This window comes from Nelumbo nucifera, chromosome 2 (assembly GCF_055504915.1).
Source record: "Nelumbo nucifera cultivar China Antique chromosome 2, China Antique-T2T, whole genome shotgun sequence".
Lineage (NCBI taxonomy): Eukaryota > Viridiplantae > Streptophyta > Magnoliopsida > Proteales > Nelumbonaceae > Nelumbo > Nelumbo nucifera.
This window is the reverse complement of record NC_142650.1, coordinates 16,460,883-16,487,785: the sequence shown is the minus strand read 5'-3', so window position 1 is coordinate 16,487,785 and position 26,903 is coordinate 16,460,883. Positions and strand designations below refer to the sequence as shown.

The following is a 26,903-nucleotide window of genomic DNA, read 5'->3' as shown; positions in this document are numbered from 1 at the left end:
AAAGACAAGGGGTGATACATGGTTGAATTCGGCTTCAGTCGGGTAATGCCGGTTCTAGCACCCTTTATTACTTTACATATAGAATATTCTCGTAGTATTTGTGTGCTCTATTTCTATTTCATGTGTAAATATTCTCAACGTAAGAATGAAAAGACTGTTAGAAGGGTATGAACACAGTTTTATCATATGATAGAAGCCGATCTCGGAGTGGTTATATAGTTATAACCCTCCGTTTAATGGGTCCCATTCCAGTAGAAAGATCGTGACATCAGTCGTTACTAACGAGTCACGAGAACAAGGGACCCACGCGAAGGAAATCACCTCAGTAGGTCCAACGAAAGTCGAAACGGTGCTAAGTGGAGAAATTGGGATCTGCTCTTCAACAAAGCGCGTCTCATACCGATTTCTAAAATAAGAGCATCTCTCATTAATAATAAATTTAAAGACGGAAGATGTTCTCGATGTGCGGTCAAGACATGCTTGTAAAATCGGTGTAAGGCGCGTATTGTAAATAATTTGTGTTTCTCTGTTACTGTTTAAAACAGGCTTCTCCTAACCTACCATGGCCTGAACGTCCCACGGATTTCTTTTACTTAGAACTATTTTCATAACATCTCTGCTCTTCGTTTTCTCCATTCTAATTTCTATCCATCGTTGTTAAATACATCCTTTTACGTAGAAAAAATAAATAAACACAACAAAATTACATATTTTATTATAAAAAAAGGAAAAAGAAAACTCCCATCCGCGTTTACCTCCACTGTTTCTGTTTCAAGCTGGTTGATAGTTCTCTTCCCTGTTCCCTCCTTTTTCTATCTCTATCTATTCATTATCTCTGTCTGTCCAGCAGAAGGAGTTTCTGTCGTTGTGTTCAATCTTTCAGACCTTTAATTTCAGACAATCTCTCATGAGACTCTACTCGGATCGATGGACGATAATTCCCCGTCGTTTCTTGATCTCCTATTGTCATTAGAATCACGAATGCTCATTTCCATTTCCAGATCTCTGTTCGTCTTCTCTCACCGTCCTCCCTCCATTCATCCTCAGAAAACCTAACCCTGAACCCCGCAGATCCATGCTCTTCCTATAGGAGGTTCGGCGACGTCTCCTCTGCCACGAGCTCCCTTCTTACATATTTGAGAGAAAAAAATAGGGAAACCCAACCCTAGAGTTCAATCTCTTATCCAATGAAGGCCTCGAACCGTTGGTTCACGATCGGGCTCGTGACGGCGTGGTACTCGTCGAACATCGGGGTTTTGTTGCTTAACAAGTACCTCCTCAGCAACTATGGCTTCAAGTATCCGATCTTCCTTACAATGTGCCACATGACAGCTTGTTCGTTGCTCAGCTACGTTGCAATTGCTTGGATGAAGATGGTTCCCATGCAGACCATCCGATCCCGCGTCCAGTTCATGAAGATCGCTGCCCTTAGTCTTATTTTCTGCGCCTCCGTTGTAAGTGGAAATATCTCGCTTAGATTCCTTCCAGTGTCATTCAACCAAGCAATTGGTGCTACTACGCCATTCTTTACAGCCGTATTCGCCTACATCATGACGGTGAAGAGGGAGGCTTGGATCACTTATGTCACCCTCATTCCTGTCGTTACTGGGGTGATCATCGCCAGCGGGGTGAGAGCTCCTCCTTTTTTTTCGATATATCTTTTAATTCATCTTGATGATCCCTGAGGACGGATTGGCCGTCTGAATAGAAAAATGATTTTGGTTTGATGAATTTGAGTTGTTATAGTTGTATTTTTCTATTATGGATTTAAATTATTTGTTTTGGTTACTGAAGAATAATGGTGTCTTAGTCCATCTTACCAACCAAAGAAAAGGGAAAGATAGAGGAGATAAAAACGCACGATGCTAAAATATGAAAGTAAATTGCGTTTTCTTCGCATTTCACGATGTATTTCTTGCTACCAATTTATTAAGTCGTATTAGGATTTCTGCAATTGAACATGGGCATGGGTAGGCCTTGTCAAATAAAGTTTATGTCTTAATTTGGTTGAGGAGCCTTTAATTACTACTTCAGTTCTTTTCCATCTTGTTACTGACACATTTTCTCCATCAATCGATTGGTCATAGATACTGCTTCTTGGCTATTTTCTTATTTTTTTTCTTTTTAAACGGATTCTTTTTTAAAACTCGAAAATTGTTAATCATCATGACTATAGGGTGAACCAAGTTTCCATCTATTTGGGTTTATAATGTGCGTTGGTGCTACGGCTGCAAGGGCACTCAAATCAGTTCTTCAAGGGATTTTGCTCTCTTCTGAAGGGTAATGTTTTGTCATTCTAATCTAAAGTTGTGGCATGAGATTTTGCGTTTCATTTGAAAATATTCTGAAACTGGGTAGCTTTACTGAAATGTTATTCACATTGTCTAGGGAAAAGCTGAATTCTATGAACCTCCTTCTCTACATGGCTCCAATAGCTGTTTTATTCCTTCTTCCTGCAACACTTTTTATGGAGGAAAATGTGGTTGGAATCACACTAGCGCTTGCAAGGGATGATGTCAAGATCATTTGGTATCTTCTCTTCAATTCTGCACTGGCATATTTTGTAAACTTGACCAATTTCTTGGTCACTAAACACACCAGCGCTTTAACTCTTCAGGTATACCCCGTGCCTCCATCTTTCAGATGCATGCTTCTTTCTATATTATAATATTCCCACCAAACTTATTATTATTTTCCCTTAACAAGAGAATAGAACATTTAATGTATCACTTTTTTGTTGTGGGATCTTATGGAATTCTGATCATTATCTGATTGGTTATATGCATGGTGGACCTCGCTACAGTGTTGCATGAAACATTTCCTATCAATGCCTTCCATGTGTGTTTTCTAGGTGATCAGCACTTGTCATGCTTTAGTTGTTATCATGAACACAGTGTTGGTTTGTATTATGATCTGATACATGGGGTAATGATCTTTTTTGTCTTCTTTATCTTTGACCTTGAGCGGTTGTGTTTCTTTGAACACACTCAGCTCTAAGATAGTTACTTCGTACACATGAATTCATGTTATTGGTGGGGAAAGAAGCAAACGGTTTTCTTATGATGAACATCAGACTTTAGAAATGTCTTGCATCATATCCAATGAAGTAAACCATACACAATGGAAAACTTCTAGAATATCTCAAAGTGGATTTGCTATATCTTGGCAAGATCCGTTCTTTTAGGCATAAAAAAAGTTCCATATATTTAATAATTGTGTTTCTAGTGTGATGTAGAGGTAGTTTAGACTGTTTAGTCATCACTACAGGTAGAAGAACTAGTTTGTCTGTATGATAGTCAAGACTCAAGACTAGTATTGCAGTCTTAAAGTTAATTTCTGTCAGGTTTTAAATGTTATACATCCGGCCATTTTAGAGATTTTCTTTTGTGTTCAAAAAGTTTTTTAGTCTAGTAGATTTGGGTTTTGAGTTCCTACCAACACCCCTGTAGAAAGTTGCTCTTTTTGAATATTTTTATTTTATTAGATTTCTCAAATCGTGAGCAAAGAATCCTCTTTTACATTTGTACATGGCAAGAATAATACCTCCTTTGGAGATCCTCTTTATGGAGATTCTTTATATGTGCTATCTTGTACTCGTTGGTTTGGTCCTTCCTTATGGGGACCATCCTAGCAAACCCTTGCCCACTCAACACTACACTCCAGTTAGGATGTGTTAAGGAATGCCAAGAGCCCAAGAATATCAGGCCCAGCTCGAGCCAGGGACTACACCAACCTATTGTATGTGGCATTCTCTCTATCAAGCAAGTTTACAAAAGGTGACCACTTCAACAAGTTGTTAGAGACTCTCAGGAAGAGGGAAATAACAAACATATTGTAACTATCTTATTCAAATCACTACTTTATACATATATTAGGCTGGCCTAATTTGTAGAAAGATTTCGAACAGTGAATTTTCCAATCTCTCTCTCTCTCTCTGAGGTTGGTTTCCCCTTGAAGGAAGCCCTAAGATAGGCAGTGACCTATCAGCTGGCCTAATTTGTAGAAAGATTTTGAACAGTGAATTATCCAAAAACTCTCTTATTCTTCTTTGTTTCCACTTCAACAAACAACTCTCTCTCTCTCTCTCTGGAAGCCCTAAGATAGGCAGTGACCTATCAGCTGGTTTCTGAGCGTGGATCCAGGTCTACTACAAACATGATAACTATGAGATCGATGTTGGTTGAATCCAGAATTGATCAGATCGAGGTCAAACTTCACAAGGTTTCAAGTGATGTCAAAGAAATTAAAGAAGGGGAACTAGGGAAGAATAAGAGAGTTCTTGGAAAATTCACTATTCAAAATCTTTCTAAAGATTAGACTAGCCTTATATATGTATAGAGTAGTGATTCGATTCAAATAGTTACAATGTTTGTTATTTCCCGCCTCATGAGAGTCTCTAACAACTTGTTGATGTGGACACCTCTTTTTTTTGGAAATGGTAAGGTAATTTTATTAGGAAAATTGAAGATACAAACACCAATTACAAAGGACAAGACTGGTAAGGTAATTTTGTTATTTCCTGCCATGGAAAGGACAAGACTGGGATCAACCCCAATTACAAACACCAAATCAACTGAGAACTCAACAATTGAAAGACATTTAAATGTTGATTGAAGACAAGAGTGGTGAACTACCTCCAAATAAACTAAGGCTCCAACTCCATAAGGCTGTAGAAAAGGAACATGAAATCAGCAAATGGAAACAGTCCTCATTATGGACCTTACACAAGGAACACCAATTCGGGGAAAGACAAAGAAAATGTCATTTTTTCTACAAGTTTTCCAAAATATTGATTTTCCCATAGTAAGGAAAAATGTATTTGACTTATGTTTGATCCCACTTTTAAATGTTATTAAGCATTCATCCTTCTTTTGGAAAAAAGGTGTTTAAAATTGTCATATCATAAGCTACTACAAAAACTAATATTGCGCCTCCTGATTCATTCCTTTCCCCAAATCCAAATCCTCTATGTACCATATCATATCCTACATTATTTCCCTACATGACCATTTAAGTCTCCTATGAAAATCTTCTTCTTGTTTGGAATGTCTTGGATTAATCGTTGTAAGTTTTTCCAAAATTGTCTTTTCATGTTTTCTTCTAAACCCACTTGACGTGCATAAGTATCAATGTTAATGATTTCCTCACCTAAAAACAAGTCTAATTAAAATTATTCTATCCCTAATTCTTTTGACATTTACAATTTCATTTTTTAAATCCATATCTACTATTATCGCTACACCATTTCTATTATTCACCTCTCTTGTATACCATAATTTATAGTCATCAATTTCTTTAGTTTTTTTACCCTTCAGAACATGGTAGAAGGTTTGAGGCATAGAGAGAAAAAGAAGAGAAAAGAGGAAAGAACAATGCAAGAGAGGGTATGAGGAGGCATCATGATCTTGAGGGAGACTCCAATCTCACTGTCACTTTAGCTTAGCATTGCCAAAATTTGTGATATCTGTTCTTTGTTTTGGATTATAAGCCTAATATGAAGGGAAATCTCAAAAGCTTACTTCCTTTCATATTTTGTGTTCAAACCGTTCTCCATTACAAAGAACCTTACTCCCCTGCTATCAGGCTTCAGGCCTAACATTGGAGGTATTGCTCCTCCCAGCCTCTTCTTTTTTTTTTTTTTTTGGTAATTGAAAATTAATTCATTAATCAAAGGGTAGAACTGTTACAAGTAAGCCCAATTAGAGGCTTGAGGTGCAGCCTTACTCTTAAGAAAACTGCAATTAGTTTTGTAGGTCTGTTGTTTTCTAATAGCTGCCTGTGACTGTATGCCCATTTTGGAGGGCCTTCATATTGCTTCTTTTGGCTTTGAGGCTGGGTCCACTCAAAAGCCTAAAGTAGTGTTTGGTAAAAATTCCAGAAAGCCCAAATTGACTTTTTTTTACCACTTACACAACTCTCCATTGAAGCTTCTTTTAGTTTCTCCTAAGCAGCTCTGCAAAAGCAACTCAACCAAAGCTTAATCCCTCCCAGGCGAGGCCTGTAGTGCTTGGGTCTATGCATAAACACACCTATTGAACTCTTAGTAGGTCCTAATGGCTCAAAGGGATGCAGGGAAAAGGTAATGCCAGGTATCCTACATTGAGCTATTTGACAGAAAAGGAAACTGAAACAGTCCTGTTTAAGCTCATCTCAAGCATCAGTCAATCTGTCTTTTCTTTTTTTTTTGTTTTCCTTAATTTTGACTTCTTTTTCCTTGACTCATTTTGTTTTCTTTTTTTTTCCCCTTGGTATTCAATCCACCACCTAAATTCAACTAAGGCAACCTTGCAAGCAGGGGCATCCAGGGTGCTTAATCCCTTCCAAGAAAGCCAACAGAGTTACTCTCTCTGGTTTGCAGACAGGCAAGAGTCATTATTTTTACTTTTATTTGTTTTTCTAGGTAGGGTCCTACTAATGCTCATTCAATTGGTAGCAAATCCCAAGATCATGGTGGAGGATGGCCTTAGCTCTATATCAACAGATTCAACACTTGTGTCATTAGTCACCCTTCTAGGAAGCTTCCCTCATTACATCTACTTGGTTGAGCATCAAAGTCACTAGTATAGGTTTGTGCTGGCATGAGTATTGTTATCAAAGTGTCAACTTGTTATCCAGCTAGTCAGTTGAGGGCCAGACTGACTGCACCACTAACTAGTTATTCGATTCTCAAAATGCACCTGGGATGACTAAGCATCGACTAGGTCTGGTCAACTAATCAATAAACAACTAGTCAATCATAAAGTTATTTTAAAGTTTTATTTGTTTGTGTTTCTATCTAATTATTTAAAATGTTTCTTTGATAAAAACGGATCAACATTTCTGATTATTTAAAATGATAGAGCATATGGTTTTACTTTGTCACTTTAAGGGTTTGTGATGAAACTACAGTTGTCAACACTCTGTTAATACTGAGCCAAAATATCATAAAAGAAAATGTCTGTTCTCTTCTGCCAATTTACATTTCTTGAGAAATTCTTTTGTTGGATTTTGGTGTTGATTTTGAGATTATCATCTTTTCCAGGTGCTGGGGAATGCAAAAGGGGCTGTGGCTGTGGTAGTATCAATTCTAATCTTCAGAAATCCCGTCTCAGTGACTGGAATGCTTGGTTACACTCTCACAGTATTTGGTGTAGTCCTTTACAGTGAAGCGAAGAAAAGGAACAAGTGAAACATTTATCCAGGAACACCGTGCAAGCACGTTTTCCTTCCTTTTTGTCTTTTTTTGAGAGAGCAGCGACATTCTTAGCGGGAGATTGGGACACAAGTTCTTGCAGGCCATACATTGTGCCCTCCAAATTCTTTCTTCTTTTCTTGTTTTTCGGGGGAAGCCAGGAAGAGGGTTTCCGCCTGTATCAACAGAAACCACTGCTTACCAAAAAAAAAAAACAGCAACCACCAGCTTAGACAAACGTAGGGAATTCTCAATAAAACGACTGATTGGTCTGTCATTTCTTCCCATCTTGGGGTAATGGAAGAATGCTATTCTTTGGGGTGCGGAATTAAGTTGCAGCCCGATCAGTGTGTTTTTAGTCTATCATCCCTTCATTAATTAATGAAAGATGTTGCGATAATTTTTATTATTAATTTTTATTTCTTATTTTTTATCCTTTTGCTCAGGTATTGAAAACTCAGTCATGTGGTATAGGTGCTGTAAAATGTTTCTAAATATGTATAGGAGAGAATACTTTTGTTCTTTGGAGGTTCTGATATATGCAGTTACATTTTCACTGTTCTGTTTAAACATGAGTTGTAGTATCCTATTAGTTGAGAGAAACAAAAAAAAAAAAGGCATCTACTAGCTGAATGAAAGGGAATGGTTATCAAATGTGGAATGGCTGAATTTTTTTGTGAACCAATTACAAAGCTTTCAGAGTTCCACTAAAGTTTCTCGCTATACAATTGGCATTTGTCATACATTTAGGTTGATAACATTTCCATATTTTGCGTCTCCAACTCCAAGAATGAAGAATCAAAGAGGTGAAAACATTTTTCTCTTTACTTAAATTAAACTCGAATCTGATAGGAGACCCTTTTTTCGGTGCCTTTGGTATTTCTAAAACCTTTGACTAGTCAAGAAAAATTGTTCTTACCTAATTGAAGCAATGACAATAAATTCTAAGTAATGCTGAATTGACCCCGAGGATCATCAACCAGAACATGCTCTTGGTTTTAAACATGCGAAACTCAGCTTCCTAGCAAAGCATAATTGAATGGTTAAAGATGCTAGAGATTGGTCAGATTTACGGATTAACTGATTCTTTTCCACTGTTTTTGAACTGCCATTGACCCAGATGGTTGGACCGTTCGGCCCAGGAATCATCCAGACAACTGGTTCCGTTTTTACATAAACCCAGAATCTGGTTAAAAACTGTCGAAAAAGTCAACAAAACATTGACTCAGGCAGTTGAACCGTTGAAGCATCAACCTGTTCAACGGTTTTTGACCATTTTTTTATTTTTTAAATTTTCTTGTCAGAACGAACCATCCATTCAAATCAGACTGTCAGACCAGTGACCAAAACAGTTCCGTTTCCATTTTTTAAAACATTGCTTTTCCATGCATCAATTCAAGAAAATCACATCCCATTAGGCATTAGGCAACACCTGTAGGACAAATTCATATAAATATAAATATGTAAAATTTAATTGGGCTTGCATGTTGATCTATAAGAGTTAAATCCACATTCAATCCAATTATTAAATAGATGCAAATTCCAAAACTCAAATCCAATCCGATTTCGTAAAAGGATGGCATGAATCAAAAACAATTGGATTTTTTTCAGTATTTACAAAAAATAAAATTGGATAGGAATATTGCATGCTTCATGATGGAAACACACCCTGCATGGTACTAATTCTAGGCATGAACGAGATACAAGGATCCAGCAGGTTACAGTGTTGCACTAATTGCTCTAGGGTTAAAAAAATAATTAGGTTTACTAACAATACACCGATGACTTCAGTTGTAGGTACTTCAAACTTAATAGTCCTTCCTTCCATTAGTTTCCCTAGGTATTTTAACGAATAAATCAATCTAAACTTTCAAACATTAAGAAAAATGCTAATTAGAAAATGATACAAATGCCTCAATGGAATGAATAAATTTTGCGCTCAGAATTCAATGGATAAATTTCTTTGCTACTCTATCAATGCAGGTAAACTTGTGCAGGCTTCTTTAGGCAAATTATGTTGGTAGAGCACTCATCAAAAAAGATGGATATTCAGCAATAAAATCTAAAATTACCCATCAACGAGTTTGACATCTCTTCCCAAGGATTAACACAGAGATGTCAACACAGACGTTTTTATGAGCTCTTGTATAACAGTGAAGTAGTGATTATATCAAATAGGTTGGGAGGAATCCTGGGCTCAATAACCGATAATATTTGATTAACCAAAGTTTCAGGTAACCAACAGCAGAACTTACAAAAATGATAAACAAAAGCATACACCAGTAAAAATGTTAGAGCCCCTCTAACTATTAATTAGGGTAACATTCAATCCAGAAATTCATCAGGTTTGAGGCTTGGTCTCTTCTTCCTCGTCTTCGATCTTAGGCGCCAAATAGAACCTGATATAACCCATCTCAGCAATCTTGTACTCGACCACAACAGGGAGATCCGAAGACAAGCTGATGGTCACTGTGTTTGATAATGGGGTCGCCTTGGTGAAGGAGTTCATGTACCTTAGAGCAAACGTCAATGACACTGGTTCCTGCATCTCTATGATGGTAGCTTCCTCCGGCTGTTACATTTCATCCCAAACGAATATAATCCACAGAAACGACCCATTAGTCAATTATAAATTTAGCACCCAAGTTTCCATGATTTACAGTCGTTGATGGAGAGTTCTTGAAATTTAAACTATAAAAGAAACACAAACACACCTTATCCACGGTTGTATTCTGCCGGCAGATAATATTTGCAGCTCCGATGTCACCTCGTGTGGAGAACCTCACGCCTTCTTTTGTCGCCGAAATCACAACTGACACCACCCACAACCCCAAAATTGAATTTTGAACAAGAAAATGAAAAAGGGGAAAATTATAGTGGTAATGGAAACTGGAGTTTTTACCGGTATCCCCAATGCTACTGAGATCCCTGCAAATCCTTGCAAACTCAGATGACGGCATACGAACGATGGCTTGGTATTCTGCTTCGGGAATTCCAAGATGCTCGCTATCGATGTCCATCAGTTTCATCTCAAAATCAGCAATCTTATCTTGATCTATGATGCAAACAAAAGCAAGAAGCTGAGATCAATAAATGGAATTGATGCGCCCTTCTCTCAGATTTTCTCCCTCAAGATCTTGATAAAATAGCAAGAAAAGGTAAAAGAATTGAAAACTTACTAGGGCTTTCGAACATGAAGGTGACAGTGTCGCTGCCATCATCGGCCTTGATGGTGATGATGTCGTCATTACCGGCGCACTTTAGCATCTTGGACATGTTGTTGAGGTTCATGCCCATGGAGAGATTCCGGTCGCAGCGGTAATGCTCGAAGCCCTCCGATCTAAGGAGGAGGGCCACCAGAGCCACATGACTGGAATCCATGGCCTGGAGTGAGAACCCGGTGGCCGAGCAGTCGAAGTTGGCATCGTTCACCAGGTCTTTGATCGCTTCCAAGACTTTCTTCAACAAACTCCCCTGTACCAGCCTGAGCTCCAACATCTTCTCTGTATCTCTCTCTCTCAATCTTACCTCTTCTCTAATGAAGAAAAGAAGGATAGGAAACGAGATAATATAAGAGAAAACGAAGGGCAAAAAACCTAGGGTTCCCAGGAGTTTGCGAGGGAAGGAAATGAATGCAAGTGTGAAGAGAAAAAATAAGGACACACTCTAATCAGAAAGAAGAGGAAGAAGAACGAGGGAAAGCGGGGAGTGAAGGCGTTTTCTATTTATGTGGCGGGTCAGGTCTGCGAGTATCGAAACCTAAATCTGCTATTTGGCGGGAAACTTAACTATTCTTTCCCGCCACATTTGGGGGCTATGGAGAATGGGCTACCCGATTTGGCGGTATCCGGTACCTAATGAACTTTTTTTTTCCTGAAAGGGGTACGAGGTTTGAAGGAGTCCGGATATGTTCTCACTGGTCGCTCCTCACACCGACCTCACGGAGTCACAGTATATACCGGTCGCATATCGGAAACGAAAAGGAAACATCTCCCGTAATTATGTTATGATGTGGCTGTGACCGTGAGGACGGTGTAAGGAGCGCCAAGTGAGGAGCAGTCTAATGGCTTTTTCTTCGAAAAGAACAAAGAAGTAGGATGATTGAAGGTGAAAAAAATGAAAGCGCTATAGTTCAGGTTCATCTAAAAAAAAAACTGAATTTCATATTACTCCATGCATCAACAAATTTTCAATTGTAATTGTACGTGAGGAAAAGAATCAAAAGATCACAATTCATCCATGGCAAATTCATGAATATTTAGGCAAAATCTTAACAATGATAGAGAACAGCTTAATCGTATAATCATATTAATGGCATTTTACGACACAATTAACATAGTCAGGTGGCTTGGCTACCACCGCCACGCCAACCTGAATTGCACTTTGCCCGTTGGCCGATGGGCAATCGGGTTTAGAAAATTTTCTGCATCACAGGAATGTGGTTGCTCATAACCTGGCCTACAATGCATGTAAATATAATAGGATATTATGTATTGAGAGTAACCGGAATATGGATACGTAGTAGTAAATGAAGTTGCTTTCTGAGTTTTTTGGGGGGAAAAAAAAAAAAAAAAAAAAGAATAATAGGCTGACGTGGCCGATAGGTATTAATCTGGTGCAGAAAATTTTCTGCACAAATGGCGACGTGTGACTAGCAACTAGGAACCTAGGGTAAAATATAAAAACCTCCCTTTATGATTTCTGACAATCATATAAACTTTTCCTCAAGTTTTACTTTAATAAAAACTTACCCTGAATTTTTAGAAAATTCTACACATAATACATACCTCCCTTCCAACTGAGCCCGAGATGCATTAATTTTTTCAAAATGACCATCCTACCCTTACAAAGATTCTCGAGCCCAGTTATCATTCTCGCATGACATGAAAACGTCATTCCCACAAATTAAAGATTTGAAGTATGTAGACTATAGGCAATAGCACCAATAGACAAAAGCACGTGCAATGCAAGTTCCTCATGTGGCGGTGTCCCTCCTTCTTTCGACCTTCTTCCTTCTCTATTTTTTGAGACTGATGTTGAGGCCAGCCTCACCAAGCTCCAACGCGAAGACTTCGAATACTACATGCAAATCTATTCCATAATCCTTGGTCGGAACAACAAGAAATCAACTGTCGACGTCGACCTCGCCAGCCTCGGCAGCAACATGAACCCTCCCGTCAAGCTTGACTCCCAAGACCTTCTTCTCCAAATTGGCGACAAGAAATTCTACCTCCTCCTTAATGTTTGCAACATCCTTGGAGGTTCTCTGCCTGTCACATCCCTCACGCTCCTCCACCCCTTCCGTCGTCCGCTACACATCTGCCCTCTGCATGGGTTGCGCTACCTCCACCGCCGCATCACTCTTCCAAGAAGGGGTGGGGTTGGGCGTCGAGTGATTATTTGGACGATGACGAGGAAGACAAGAACAACATTGTTACTGCAAGTGCTAGCAAGAAATTACGGAGAGAAGAGCATGAGATGTTTGGATATGATGGATCGAGAGGAAAGATAGGGTCATCTAGACAACTAGAGAAAAAAGTCAGAAATCAAGTCAAGAGCTACTGTGCTCTTTGATCTTTGTATGGCAAAGCTTCATTTTGAGCTAGTAGAGCAATATGGAAATATCTGGCATCAAAGGACTAGCCTCTCAATGAATCCAAGGGAAGGCCATGGTTTGGACTGCTTCATTGTTGAGGAATATCCAAAACATTTTGTCATCAACACACCGTCCAAGGGGCGTGTAACATTTGAGTTTGTCTCCTTGGTGTCCTTGCTTTGATGAGTTAACTTGCACGGTCGAGTATTTCCAATGTGATTCTTCTTGAGGCATGGCACGAGTGACCCTGAACCCCTTTTCTTTGATTTTTCAATAACTGGTATTCTTAATTTATGGGTTGCTTAAAGGAAAACTCTCATCTTCAAAAAAAAAAAGTGTAATTAATTATGATGGGTAGCAAAACCACATGTGATAATGAGAGTAAGAAATCATCATACCTAATTCCCTGTTCTCCATCTTGAGCATCTTCAAGTGTTAGAAGCCGCACAATAGGGACGATGTAGGTGTTGAAGCAAGAAACAAGGGACGGCTACATCATAGTGATGAAGACAGAGGGCATTGGGTGGGTGAACCAGATATAGACGAGAAAGCCACACAGTTCATTACAAAGTTGTATGTAACCCACATCTCAGATCTCGAACAGCAAATTGTTAAAGTTTGATGGATTGACTCAGCAATCAAGGATGGAAGATTGACAGAAGAGGAAGAAACCGACAAAGAAATATTATGAAAAAATGGCAAGGAAAAGATGATAAAGAGGTTCCTCCTTGAATGGATGGAATTTGGATGAGATATTGCATCCTCCGTGCCTCCTCGTACTGGATAAATTGGGATAGGAAAAGAGGGTGAAGAGGTCGACATGGGAGGAGAAGAGGATTACATGTCGGCATAGGTATTTCAGTAAAAACATATGCAAACCATTTCCAAAAGGGTAAAATAGGTATTTGGAGAAAATTGATTCACCGGTTTAATATTTTTACTCTTGGTTATTGACAGAAGGGAGGTTTTTATCATGTTTTTTCTAAATCTAGGGGAGGCTTTTCCTAAAGTAAAACTACAGGGGAGGTTTTTATCATTGTTAAAAACTTTAAGAGAACTTTTTGTATTTTACCCACTAGTAAAAAAACCTTAGCTGTTTGACCCTAAGAACATTTTTGGAAATTCCACGTTAGCATAGAGTGGGGTAAAATAATAATTGCCCCTATTTCCTTTTTTATCATAAACAATTAAAAAGACATGGGCATGAATGGCTGAACGTGTCCAGCCTAAACACGCTCTCAATAGCATAGTCTATTGATTGCCCCCAACAGCCAAGGTTAACTCAGCAACTAGGGCTGTTAATGGGTCGGGTTTTGATCCAATAGTAGTAAGATCAGACAAATACATATGAAACCGATTGACTAGCTCTAGTCAGCCAGCGGGCAAGTGCAACTCAGGCCGGGTTGGGTCGACTTGAGGTAAACCTTATCCCAACCCGACCCGAGGTGTTTACATCCATCAATAAAAATCTGTAAGAATATAGCATTGTCTAGACTATATATTCAAAACCAGTGTTTTCAACCCATTGTTGACCCGACTGGTTGAACTGTTCAAACCGTTACCCGATCAGGATTCTAGGTCCAGTTCAGTCAAAACTCATCAGGTGGTAAAAAAACCATTGACTTGGTCAACAATCATTTGACTTGGTCGGTTCAACCATTGACCCATTCGACCTGGGTGACACACTTTAATGGGTATTTGGGGCATTTGGTTTTTGTGCATGGGGCATTTGGGGAAATGTCAAATTCTTACTTCCCCAATGCCCAAGTATTTTTTAAAGATAAATGCTGATGTGATACACTTTAATGGGTATTAATCTGAAGTAGGAAATGAAAAAATATTTAAAATGATGTCCAACCAAATAACAAAAACAAAAAACATTTAAAATAAAAAAGTACAAACAAACGGCCCATCTATAAACACCGAACCAAATATATAGAAAATCTTATGCATTGCATTGGGAATATGTCACAATACATGGGGGTAGTGGATGAGGGAAAAGTTTATGGAGATCCGTAGTGGCTAGCAGGTAAAAAAATGTGAATTTAAGGCCATTCAAAGATGGTTATGGATTGCCTTCTTGTAAGAGTAGTAAACCCCTTTGAAGTTATGTACCTGCCTTTTTTGGTAGAAATACGAATTGGATTAACTATTTGGGGGCAAAATTTTAATAATCATTCCTAAAATCAAAGGCTTTCTTATATTTGTTTCACCTGAAACTTTGGATTAACTATTAAACTTTGACAATAAAAGCAGGCCATTATCCATAGCTGGTCTTATTTATCCAAGGTCTTAGGAGTGGTGGAGTTTATATGGACTACATTGCCCAGACATGGCTATACTATATCCATGGTCTTGCGTTAAATTCAAATAGTATGACCTTCTCTTTTTTAGTTGGCAACCTTGATTCCTAATTTAAAATATTAAAATTATTTCAAACGGAAATTAATTTAGCAATTAAAGAATACCAACTTTAGACACATGACTAAGTATGAAAATAAACACACTTCAAAAGATATGGTGCTCATATTAATCTTTCTAATTCAAATAAAAGACTGAAAATTTTCAATGAATACCACATCATTACAAATTAAACCTGATTTAATTTTCTAAATCAAACAACTTAAATTATATATTATAGATAAGTAATGAATCTCAAACAAAATCATATATAGTTTCGTTCGTAATTCAAGGGTCATTTCTAACAAAAACTACCCTCTACTTTGTGTATTACTAAAAACACCTCAACCTTCCATAGAAAATGTGAAGTAGCACGAGTCAATGTTTTTTTATTTCGAAAATACCCCTACTAATTCTGATATCAACCTTTTCCATACAAAACCCTTCTCCAACATAATTAGACCTGATTATGGGCAATGCGGAATCGGGTTTGGAAAAGATTGTCTCAAACGATACACCTGAAGCTTTTTTTTTTTCAAAATCAGTTCAGGGGGCCGGTTTAGGTCTCCTCCACCCCCAAAACCGGTCAAAACCCCGATACACCCCCTGTGGGAGAGAATCAGGAAGCCACCGGTTTATGCTTTGTCTCTTTGTTAATAGAAAATGTCCACGTCGAAGCACAAGCCCAACCCTCATGTACAGAACGAAGCCTGGTTTAAAACCCGTATTAACCGCGTAATATTTAACAACTCCGAAATAAATTCAACAAAAAGCCGTCGAGTTGTGTACTGAAATTTGTACCATCAATCGTGAATCGACCAGAAAACTACTAGCCACATGAATCATTTAGAAATCAATCATTCTCCATTCAAAACTACCAAAAATAAGTTCCAAAACAACTGGATAGAGCTCCTTCATACAAAATTCTTTTTAACCAGTAGATAGGTCATAGATGAGAACTAAAAACTAATCCACTGCATCCTTAATCGACATATTCATGTGCTGCAACACTGCACCAAATAAAAAGTGACGATCAGAAAATGTGGGAAATAATCCGTGGTCAATAATGGAATTCGCAGTTCATTACAAGTTTATAACACCATCTCTATAAGCAACACCCACATTCACATCTTGAACTCCAAATGAAATTTCTATCTGAGAAATGGGATATCTCCCAGAACAAATGAAGGTTAAAAAGGATTATAGTGTTAGAATTATCAAATCAAGTTATTAGGAAACAATGTCATTCAGCCTAATAAAGAACTATTTATTCAAGGATGGTCCTCAACTTTTTCTAGATTACCAGTTTAACTGCAAATTGGTAATCATAGGTGAGGTGTGTGGGCCTCTCAACTTTTCTAGATTACCAATTCAGCTTAATAAAAAACCATTTATCAAATCAAGTTATTTATTTAAGGATGGTCCCTCTCAATAAAGCACTATTTGCTTAGGCAATAGTAAAGAAATTAATGATATTTATTAATAGTATAATATCAAATATAAAAAGCATCTAACAGCCACTTCTCATTCTAAATCAATAGATTCAAGATTTAACATTTTGGAAAATCCATACTTGTCTAGGTGAGATGTGTGGGCCTTTTCTTCTAGCTTCAAGGGGCTATATCCAGACGCCTGTAGTGCAGAGAAAAGCATGTGGTTTGCTTCAAATTTTAGTGTTTATTCTGTATCCAAGACATTGACCTGTTATGTTCTTGCCATATCTGGGTACCATAGGACATTTTCCTTAGATCACCTTGTGCCTCACGGTAATAGTGTAATGTTTTAGTTATAGTGTAGTTTCCATGTAATCTGGTATTAATGAAGGCAAAAAAGGTGTAAAGTGGATGTAATAGTAATGGGTAGTAGCATCTTCATTATAGTAGGGCTTCAACAAGTAGCCCTCAATGTTCCTTCTTCAGAAGAGGCGTTTTCTTCTACCTCTTTCTAGATTTTTATTAGTAAAACAAAGTACCATCGTCTATAGAAGATCAAAGGCTTTATTCCATCTGCACTTCCTCTTTAACCACTTATCTCATATCTGATTCTTTCCTAGGGCTCGGTTTGAAAAGAAAACAAATTCAAATATGTACAGTGGAAATAGATACAAAATACAAGGTTTTGCACTCTACATATTTGTATTTGTACTTAGGCTCAGTTTGGAAGGAGTACAAATACAAATATTTACAGTACAACTACATACAAAATAACATGAAAAACAAAGTCTTGCACTCCAAATATTTGTATGTGTGCTCTTTCCAAAATGAGACTAACTTGAAAATTTCGCCCATTTGTATGTTCTCTTCAACGTCCCTTTGTTTCAGCTACGAATGACAGTTATATGCCTGTCTAATGGAAATTCAACCATGGCTTAGTCTGGAAGTTGAAATTTTGCCCCCGTTTCCCATCTTATCTTCTAATGTAATTTCTTCACTTCTAAATATCTTTCCACTGAAAACTGTCGAATCTAACCCTTTCTCGTCAATGTTAAAGTTAAAATTACTCACCAACATCTTTCCTTTCCAAACCTTTCATCGAACTTTCAGTAAGTTTGTCTTCTGGCGTAATGAAAGAACAAGTCTCATCCTTCATACGACTTCTAGAGTATGAACAATAGCTTTCTAAATAACCAATCAAATGGGCTACATGCTTTCATAGAAATAAGTTTAACTGAATAAAATGTTGTCAGGAAAAATTTTTTGTCTATCCATTTTCCAAGAAACCACAAATCTATAACAAACACTTCCCAGCTAATCCATTGGCCACACCGCACTAGTCAAGCAGATAGGCAAATAACAAGAGAAAAAAAAAAAACTAAATCAACAAATCACCAATCAAAGAAATCAGTACATAGAGATAGCAATGGTACCTCAAATGTTGCTCGGATACATGAATACCCGGACCTTCGAACCCTGCAAAGACCACAGAATATTAATATCGATTTGCAATAACCATAAAAGAAATAAGAAATGGTTGAAGCCAGCTTGAAATAAATAAGAAAAAAGAAAAAAAAATACCATAGATCTAGGGGGCAAGTTGGACTTGAACTTGGCTCGGACAATTCCGCTGTTACCATGCGGCCTGGTAACCTTTCCCCAAATGCAACGGTAGTGAGTTCCGTTCTTCTTGACCTTGCCCTTGTAAATGTAGGCCAACCGCTTGCCGCAGTACCATCCGACCTCCTCCTTGGTGTTCACGCCCTCAATCTGAATCAGTGACGTGTTTGGGTACTGATTGGATTTTGACCTTGAACACGAAACCAAAAATTGATTATCATTCAATAAGCTGGTTCTAACTAAAACTGAAAACAAACTGTAAGAAAATGATGCAAACAAGGAATTTGCCAAGTGAGACTAGTTTCAATACCTCTTGTATCCAAGGACAGTTCCTCTCACATAGAGTCTGAAACAGAAAAGTAAATAGCATAAATCAGAAAAATCATTTAACAAGGACGAGAGGATCACAGGCAGAGTTAGATAGCTGAATCGAGAGGAAGAAAGGGGTGGATTTAAGACCTGACTCGCTCCCCTTGGCGTCCCTTCACCATTTTCGTTGAGAGTTCTTCACACAAGCGGCGGAACGAAGAACCTGCGAAGGGAAAGCGAAAACCTAATTCTCTAGCGAAGATAACATTTATAAATAGAAGAGGAAGTTATTCCATGCAGCAGACCTATGGAAACTCCGATACACGCAAACACTTTTCATCTTGATGAACGGATGTTACGTTGTCTTTCGTTTTTCAAATTTTATTTGAGAATAATATACCTGATTTTATTTTTTTATCTGAATTTAGGAGTTAGGACTTAGGATAGCATATGAGACTGTTAAAAGTGATCTATACTACCTTCTAAACCTAATACAAAGCCTAATTTTTGTTACTTGAATTGTTCAACCATTAAACTAATTAACAAAAAAGGTGAATATCAATTATATTTTTCTCCCTCTTATTCTGATTTTAATTAGAAATAGTGTTGTAACGTGGGTGCGTTGGGTTGGGTTTAAGGTAAACCCAAGCCAATCCTAAACTGCAAATCACAAGCTCGGGAGTGGACCAATCAAAGGTCAAGTTCAGGCTTATCAACCTAGCCTTATCCGTGCTTAACCTAAAACAATTAGGGCTAGTTTCAAATTAGGCTTATTGGAAAGGCGTTGACCAATTAAAACCTTCCATGAATTTTGATACAAATTCACCTAATTAATTATCACGTTTATGATGAAGTTGATTGGTTATAAGTTGCATTGCCATCTGTTGTTGGGTTTTATGGTCCAATTTAGAAGTACAATAGATTAAAGTATGTATGATTTTCATATATAAATATGTATATTAGTATGCCATATATATAATTAAAAAAATTATATAAATAAATTCATGTGTATATCTATTCTTTTTTTTGCTATAACTCAGGTCGCAATGCAACATTAGGGCAATGGTCAGTACCGTGGCCATTTATTTTAATAAATTCTTTGTACTTTTATATATTGAAAAATGAAAAAATGGGTGATAAATCTGTATTCAGTGTTGTTTAATTAGGTACAAGCCATTAGGTACTATATAAGCTCAACGATAAATAAATGGTTGGGTATTGGGAAAGAGTTCGACTTTCAATCAGGGCACCATTCGTGCAGCATAATAACGCACCACTTGTTCTTAAAATGTGTGCGTGTTCGATACGTGTGAGGTGAATTAAACTTAAAATGTGTGCATGTTTGATACGTGTGAGGTGAATTAAACGCACTCTTCTCACCACTCTCTCGCCCATATCGAATATATTCTCGCCGATATAGTGAATCTTAGAAATCTCACGCAGCTTTAGTTATATGTCAATGGATTGACCGGAAACATTCGAGTTGGGTTCAGAAAGCTCACCAGTCTCCGTAACTTCGACGCTTCAACTAACAATCTAAGGAGATCTCTCGGAATTCAGGTCCTTGATGCAATTCATCACTCTACAACTCTTTGAGAATAATCTTTCGTGAATTTGATGCTTTACCGGAACAACCTAAGTGGTACTCTCCCTCAGAGGCTTGGTTATTGGATGGACTTCGATATCATCGATGTCTCTGAGAATTATTTGATGGGTCCGATTCCACTTGAAATGTGCAATAATGGCAAATTGAAAGCCTTTCATGCTGTAGAACAAGTTTACTGGAGAAATTCCAACCACTTACGCGAATTGTTTGACTCTAACTCGTTTCCGCATAAGCAATAATTCCCTTTATGGTAGCGCCCTTGCTGGGATCTGGGGTTTGCCTAACCTCAACATCATCGATTTCGCTATGAATCACCTTGAAGGAGCCATTATGTTTGACATCGCGAATGCCAAAACACTCTGGCAGTTATACATCACAAATAATAGATTTTCAGGTGAATTGTCGTCGGAAATCTCATAAGCGATGGCTCTAGTTTCTATTGACTTGAGCTCCAACAAGTTCTCAGGTGACATTGCGCTTAGTATCGAAAAATTAAAGAAGCTCAACATTATTCAGCAGCAGGATAACATGTTTCCTGGCAGCATACCCAATTTGTTAGGTTCATGCATTTCTCTGAACGTCATAAATTTCGTCGACAACTCACTCACGTGTCAAATTCCATCGACACCGGGGGTATTGCCCTCCCTTAACTCATTAAACCTATTGAACAACCAGCTAACGAGATCAATTCCCAGGAGTCTATCTTTTCTTAGGCTTAGCCTTTTCAATGTGTCACACAACAGGTTAACGGGATGCATACCGCAATCTCTTGCGCTGGAAGGTTATAATGATTGCTCCGCTGGTAGCCTTAGACTATGTGGTCCAAATAATGGCTGCTTTGGTCCCTGTCCGTCAGATTCTGGCAGTTCAGTGGGCGAGAGATTTAATGGTTGATGGAATCAGGGGCGAGAGAGGAGCAGGATGGAATGAAACTATAGAAGGAATGAGGAGTTTAATTCACCTCGCACGTATCAAAGACGTGTACATTTTAAGAACACATGGTGTGTTATTACGCTGCACGAACGGTGTCCCTACTAAAGTCAGACTCATTGGAGAAATATTAAAAATGGTAATTTTTTCTTTGGTTCTCACACAAATCAAGAAAATGTTTATTTAATAAATAGTGTTACCAAACAATGGTGTTTTTTCCAATGCCTACATGGTGATGATCTAACACCATTTTTCGAATAAACAGCTACAAAACCAAACAACATGTAGGTTAGGCTCAAGTTTTCTTGCATAGGCCCAATCAATGCAAGAACTCAAGATGAGTGGAGTTGGGTCAGCCCAAGTTGCAAGCCTAACTTAGAAAGTTGTTTTTTTGTCACTAAAAACAATAAATTTAGGCTATATTTGGTTTGAAAGAAATGTAGGAAAAGGTAAGGAAACCCTTACAATCCTTGTATTGGTTTCTCTATCTTTCCCTTCCTTTTCCTACCTTTTCCTTCAAATCAAACATAGCTTTAGAGTTCATATTTGATCCTCACAAAGCTCTCCTCACACCAACCTCACAAGTCACAAGCACTTGAAAACGTACATCTGAAACATCTCGTAAGCTATTATTCATAGAGAAATGTTCTCAATACATGGTTGCAACATGCTATAAGGTTGGTGTCAGATACTCTGTGAACTGTGAGGAGCAAATCTGGATTCATAAATTTAGGCTTTCGAAATTGCTTATAATTTGGATTGGCCCACCATACAAAGCTAAATGCCTGTTTTTTTTTTTTTTCTTTCCTAAAGACACATATCAAGGGCGTTTAGGTTTAGAGGTAGAAACCACATTGATCCTATCTTATTGGGTTAAGGTTTGGGCCAGCCTTGGATGAGGCCCACTTTACAAAGCCGAAACCTAAGGAAAATCCTCCACAATGGACACCCATTTTGTCAAAACCTAAATGGTTAAATGGTTATTCAAAACTCAAAAGTCATTATCATCGTCAAAACCCTATCCTATGGGATTGGCTGGCTATATAAATCCTGCTTTGCAATTATATTTTAATAGCGGGGCCCCGTGCAATGCACGGAAAAGCCCAATATCCAATATCATGTCGCAAGGGATTAAGAGAAAATGTAAGGTTAGTATTAGAGCAACTTAATTTGGATTATACTGTTTTATTGTACATTACAAATTGGAGACTACACACCAATTGTGGAGGGAATAAATGATTATATTTGACGCAAAGTAGAAACTCCAACATCAAAACCACCATCTCTGCTCCTTATCAAAGTCTCTTCATCCCGTAATTCTGTACCAATTGCTCCAAATCTATATAAACTCCTCCAGTTGAAGCAAAGGTCAGCCCATAGCTATCCGTCATCTTCATGATCTTCAATCTAGGTAATGCAATGGTTCTCTCAACACCTGGAAAATAATACCAAGTGCATGGTTTCCCAAATGGTACCTACAACTTAACCCATGGTTGCACCTTTAATTATCTTCTCCTCATCTTCCAAGTACCTAAGCTCTGATAGGTCTATGGTTATCTTCTACTGAAAGCTAATTGCAATACATACAAACCATAAAGCATTTGAATGGCAATAATAATGAAGCATCCAAACATTCTACATATTGCTCACCGCAAATCTATGCCATGAAAGAAAAATGACTAAAACTGTAAATTACCATTAAATATCTACAAATAAATGTGATAAGGAAAATGATATAAATATAAGACTCCTGCTTCTCATAAGCTTAAGGGAGCTGGTTATTGGTTTATTATAGAAGTTATCGTCAATTTGAGATTCTAACTCTGCAAGTGTTCACCTGGTTATTGGTTTATCATAGAAATTTTTAAACCAAAATGTGCTCTATTTTGTCTTGTCCATTTGGAACTATTACGGGTAAGTCTAGCTACCTCGTGTTTCATTTTTGTTTTTCATTTTTTCTAATTTATTATGGACAAATAAGTAAAGATAGAAATACCCAAAATAAGACATTTTCAAAAACATCCCCAATAATAGCACGCCACATTTCAAAGAAAATAGAATAAATGCAAAAAAGAAAAAAAAAAAAAAAACACTCATATTGGGCCAGGTAGGGAGCTTCAAAGACACTAATATGAATCCAATTACACAACTAAGAAAAATTAGAAACCAACAAAATACTAACCAATTTACTGAACACTAACAACATAAAGAGGTGTTATATATTCCTTTAAAACTTCCAAAAACCCAACCAACTTGTTGTGTGTCTGCCATTGATGAAACTTATATTGCATATATAGCAAAGAATTAACCATTGATTTAAAAAATTGGAGACAGGAATTCAATATTGGGTGTCCTATATAGGTTGGGTCCTTTGTCAAATTTGCAAAGGAAGCAACATATTTGATTTAAAAAAAAAAAACACCTTTCTAAGTTAAGGCACAGATTTTGTATTATATGAGCATGGGAAGTGCTTCTTTACCTATGGGAGCAATTTTATTGATTTACTGAAGTCCATGGAAGTAACAAATCTAGTGTAAACTACAATTGATGATTATTGTACTTATTTACCAAACATAAAGATAGGGAAACAAAGAAATGTCTTAATATCCTAACCAGTGCAACAAAAAGAATATCCTAACCAAATAAAGATCAAATAGCAAAGCCACATACCTGAACCACAAAAAGAAACATTGGCAAAAAGAAATAAGAACAATAGAAACCAAAATATACAAAACTAACTTGGTAAGCATGACAACAACACAAAAAAGAAGATAATAAAAAAATAACAACAGACTAAACTCCTATCGTAATAAAAAAGAAAATAAAAATTCATAAATCTAATAAACACAACATCACAAAAATGGTGACACTTTAAATACAACGAAACAAACATTGGTTTTAAAATCTAACCAAACCAAACATCGGTAGCCCCCACAACCACCACAGGATTCAAACCAAACACCAACCACCAAGCTCTGAACAGACCAGACTCTGGTAATCGCTTTCCACTCCCAAATATTTGTAGAAAATCATCAAATCAACCAAAGAACTTCCACTCCCACACAAAAAATAGTCATTTTGGTCAACAATCCATCAAACCACTCACAAACAACAACAACAAATCACATAATCCACCATAGAACCTCCACTCTCACACCGCAAAATAGCTAATCCAATCAGCATTTGGATAACTTACATAACCACCACCCATAAAACATAATTTTCATTGTTGTAGATATTCCATTTTTGCGCTTTTCAGTATTTTTGCAGCACTTTGACCTTTAAGCATGATTTAGCTAACCCAACGGTTGACCTGGGGGTATTTTTGGAATTTTACAAAAGTTAGGGCCTCAAGTATCCAAAACCATAGGTACGTAGAGCCCGAAAAACCAAACCCAACGACACCAAGATCGCCAAAGTCCGATACCGTTTACCCCTGCATCCTGAGACCCGAAGCTGAAACCGATTCTGATCGTCCAATCGGAGTCATTTTAATCATAATCCTCATTCACATCAAATCCAAAATCTGAGACCATAGGTACGTAGAGCCCAAAAATCCAAATCCAACGACACCAAGATCACCCGAGTCCGACACCATTTACCCCATCATCCTAAGACCCAAAGCCAGAACCAATTCTGATCGTCCAATTGGAGTCATTTTAATCCTAATCCTCATTTCACATCAAATCCAAAATCTAAGACCATAGGTACCTAGAGCCCAAAAATTTGAATCCAATGACACCAAGATCACCCGAGTCCGACACCGTTTAGCCCATCATCCTAAGACCCGAAACTAGAATTTATTCCAATTGTTCGATCAAAGTCATTTTGATCATAATCCTCATTTCACGTCAAATCCAAAATCTGAGACCATAGGTACGTAGAGCCCAAAAATCCGAATCTAATGACACAAAGATCACCCGAGTCCAACACCGTTTACCCCATAATCTTAAGACCCGAAACCGGAACCGATTCTGATTGTTCGATCGGAGTCATTTTGATCATAATCCTCATTTCACATCAAATCCAAAATTTGAAATCATAGGTACGTACAGCCCAAAAATCCAAATCCAACAACACCAAGGTCACCCAAATCCGACACTGCTTACCCCTTCATCTCAAGACCCGAAGTCAAAACTGATTTCGATCGTCCGGTCGGGATCATCTCTGATCCTAAATCCTAAACCCCAAAAAATATGAAATCCAACCCTGTAGATGGATAGGTCTCGGAAGTCCGAATCCAACGGTACCAAGATCGTCCAATTCCGATACCGTTAGCCCCTCCATCTTGAGACCCGAAGCTAGACTCGATACGAGCCCTCCGTTTAGAATCTTTTTCATAATAACTTTGAACTTAGGGCATTCCACGACCAAAACTTCCCCTCAGCCACTAAAAACATCTTAAAAATCTAAGATTTGACCAGCTATAACTTCCAATCAATCAAGCCAATCACCTAAACTTGGAATGTCCAATTTAGTTAAATTGGTGAAATCTCTCTCTTTGTCTTGATTGATTGAGAGAATCTCTCACAAAGCTGTCTTGACAGCTTATTTTCTCAATCAATCTCCTTCCAAAAACCATTTAAACATCAGTCATTGATCTCCCATCTCAGCCCTCCATTCCCCTTTCAAAAAATCTATAAATACCACCCCTTCCTCACATCCTTGACACACAAAAAAGCCTAGAGCAATTATTCTATACTCACTAATACAGAGAATACCCCCCTTCACGTCCCAAGCAGTCCTAAGCTTCCCTAACCCATGTCCTACACTCTTTCTCCACCATCTCTCACGTCCCTCTAAGAGCTTCCCAAGTCATGCATACATCCAAGAGAAGAAGTTGAAAGCATCCTAGAAGTAACAATTATGCAACGGAAATGATACTCGATCTAGCAGTGTTTCCACACATCTTGGGCTACATAACCGATGTCTTTGACCTCCCAAATAACCGGGAATTCATCTCGAACCCAAGGAATTTTACAAGGATTTCAAAGGCCTCGTGAAGATGCATATAAAGGGCAACTATGAAGGTCATATTGATGATAGAAAGACTGACAAGAGGTGACTCCTGCTTCATGACCCATAAGGTTAGACGTTCCCTTTTTTTATTCCTTTTCATATTGTAGGCTTGCTATTTTCATGTTTCTTAGTTTCTGACCAAATAGTTAGGATTGACATTCCGCCTAATTGATAGAATTTCTTTGTTGTCGCCGTCATTTTTTTTTCTACTCTTATTAGCATCATCTCACTTGCTTAATTGGCATCGCTTCTTGCATTTAGATTTTTTAATTTCAACCTTACAATTGGTAGAATAGTTAGAATCGTTGGATTTGATCATGCCACATAGTAGCTTTTGTTAATTGCATTTGGCATTCTCTAGTCAATTAAATTCGTCACAACTTTTGTTTTAGAGTCACATAGTAGCTTTTGTTAATTGCATTCGTCACATAGTAGCTTTTGTCAATTAATTTCAACTAGTCATTTTCTTTTGTTTTTAGTGTCTAGTCTTACAACCATTTAACTTTATGCTCTCGTAGTCTTCTTTTTTTTTTTATCTTCCGGTTTGCTTTATCTTCACCAATTTTCCATTAGTATATAATAGGAGTCATTATTTTAGTTGGTTTCCGTAGCCGTTTTTTTAGTTCATGTCATTCACTTATTTGCCTATTTGATTTAGTTTTACATCTCCATTTTAATAGAATGCATTCTACTAGAAATTATTAATAAGAAGTTGTGTCATCGTGGTAGGTCAATATTTTACATTTCCATTGTTAGATTAATCATTCATGTTTTTTATGGAATTCTGTTCCAGAGTTTTGATCTATAGGATATTCATCA

General features: G+C 37.6%; 3 protein-coding genes and 1 pseudogene across 3 annotated transcripts; 2 read left to right on the top strand and 2 right to left on the bottom strand.

Moving 5' to 3' along the window:
• The first annotated feature begins 569 nt into the window (after positions 1-569).
• Positions 570-7,741, top strand: LOC104597030 (putative sugar phosphate/phosphate translocator At3g11320). Its single transcript, XM_010258417.3, has 4 exons — positions 570-1,628; positions 2,177-2,280; positions 2,389-2,617; positions 7,022-7,741. The coding sequence occupies exons 1-4, from the start codon at positions 1,188-1,190 to the stop codon at positions 7,166-7,168; spliced, it is 921 nt and encodes a 306-aa protein (XP_010256719.1). The 5' UTR covers positions 570-1,187; the 3' UTR covers positions 7,169-7,741.
• A 1,622-nt stretch (positions 7,742-9,363) lies between these two features.
• Positions 9,364-10,911, bottom strand: LOC104597031 (DNA sliding clamp PCNA-like). The gene is made up of 4 exons (XM_010258419.3): positions 10,351-10,911; positions 10,074-10,226; positions 9,886-9,983; positions 9,364-9,743 (listed from the first exon to the last, which is right to left on the bottom strand). Exons 1-4 carry the CDS (start codon positions 10,667-10,669, stop codon positions 9,513-9,515), a joined length of 801 nt encoding a protein of 266 aa, XP_010256721.1. The 5' UTR covers positions 10,670-10,911; the 3' UTR covers positions 9,364-9,512.
• Positions 10,912-10,987: 76 nt separating this feature from the next.
• On the top strand, positions 10,988-13,677 carry LOC109114693 (FHA domain-containing protein FHA2-like; annotated as a pseudogene).
• Positions 13,678-16,012: 2,335 nt separating this feature from the next.
• On the bottom strand, positions 16,013-18,788 carry LOC104597032 (large ribosomal subunit protein eL33y-like). Its single transcript, XM_010258420.2, has 5 exons — positions 18,680-18,788; positions 18,531-18,566; positions 18,182-18,410; positions 18,034-18,076; positions 16,013-16,177 (listed from the first exon to the last, which is right to left on the bottom strand). Exons 1-4 carry the CDS (start codon positions 18,709-18,711, stop codon positions 18,035-18,037), a joined length of 339 nt encoding a protein of 112 aa, XP_010256722.1. The 5' UTR covers positions 18,712-18,788; the 3' UTR covers positions 16,013-16,177; position 18,034.
• Positions 18,789-26,903: the final 8,115 nt, after the last annotated feature.

Bases quoted from the DNA above. Each gene is read 5' to 3' on its own strand.
- LOC104597030 (XM_010258417.3), top strand. From the start codon at position 1,188: ATGAAGGCCTCGAACCGTTGGTTCACGATCGGGCTCGTGACGGCGTGG. The intron at 2,281-2,388 runs GTAATGTTTTGT...CACATTGTCTAG, and splicing joins ATTTTGCTCTCTTCTGAAGG to GGAAAAGCTGAATTCTATGA. The intron at 2,618-7,021 runs GTATACCCCGTG...CATCTTTTCCAG, and splicing joins CCAGCGCTTTAACTCTTCAG to GTGCTGGGGAATGCAAAAGG.
- LOC104597031 (XM_010258419.3), bottom strand. From the start codon at position 10,669: ATGTTGGAGCTCAGGCTGGTACAGGGGAGTTTGTTGAAGAAAGTCTTG. The intron at 9,984-10,073 runs GTAAAAACTCCA...GGGTGGTGTCAG, and splicing joins CAGTAGCATTGGGGATACCG to TTGTGATTTCGGCGACAAAA. The intron at 9,744-9,885 runs GTGTGTTTGTGT...GAAATGTAACAG, and splicing joins AGAATACAACCGTGGATAAG to CCGGAGGAAGCTACCATCAT.
- LOC104597032 (XM_010258420.2), bottom strand. From the start codon at position 18,711: ATGGTGAAGGGACGCCAAGGGGAGCGAGTCAG. The intron at 18,567-18,679 runs GTCTTAAATCCA...TTTCTGTTTCAG, and splicing joins CGCCAAGGGGAGCGAGTCAG to ACTCTATGTGAGAGGAACTG. The intron at 18,411-18,530 runs GTATTGAAACTA...TTCGTGTTCAAG, and splicing joins ACTGTCCTTGGATACAAGAG to GTCAAAATCCAATCAGTACC.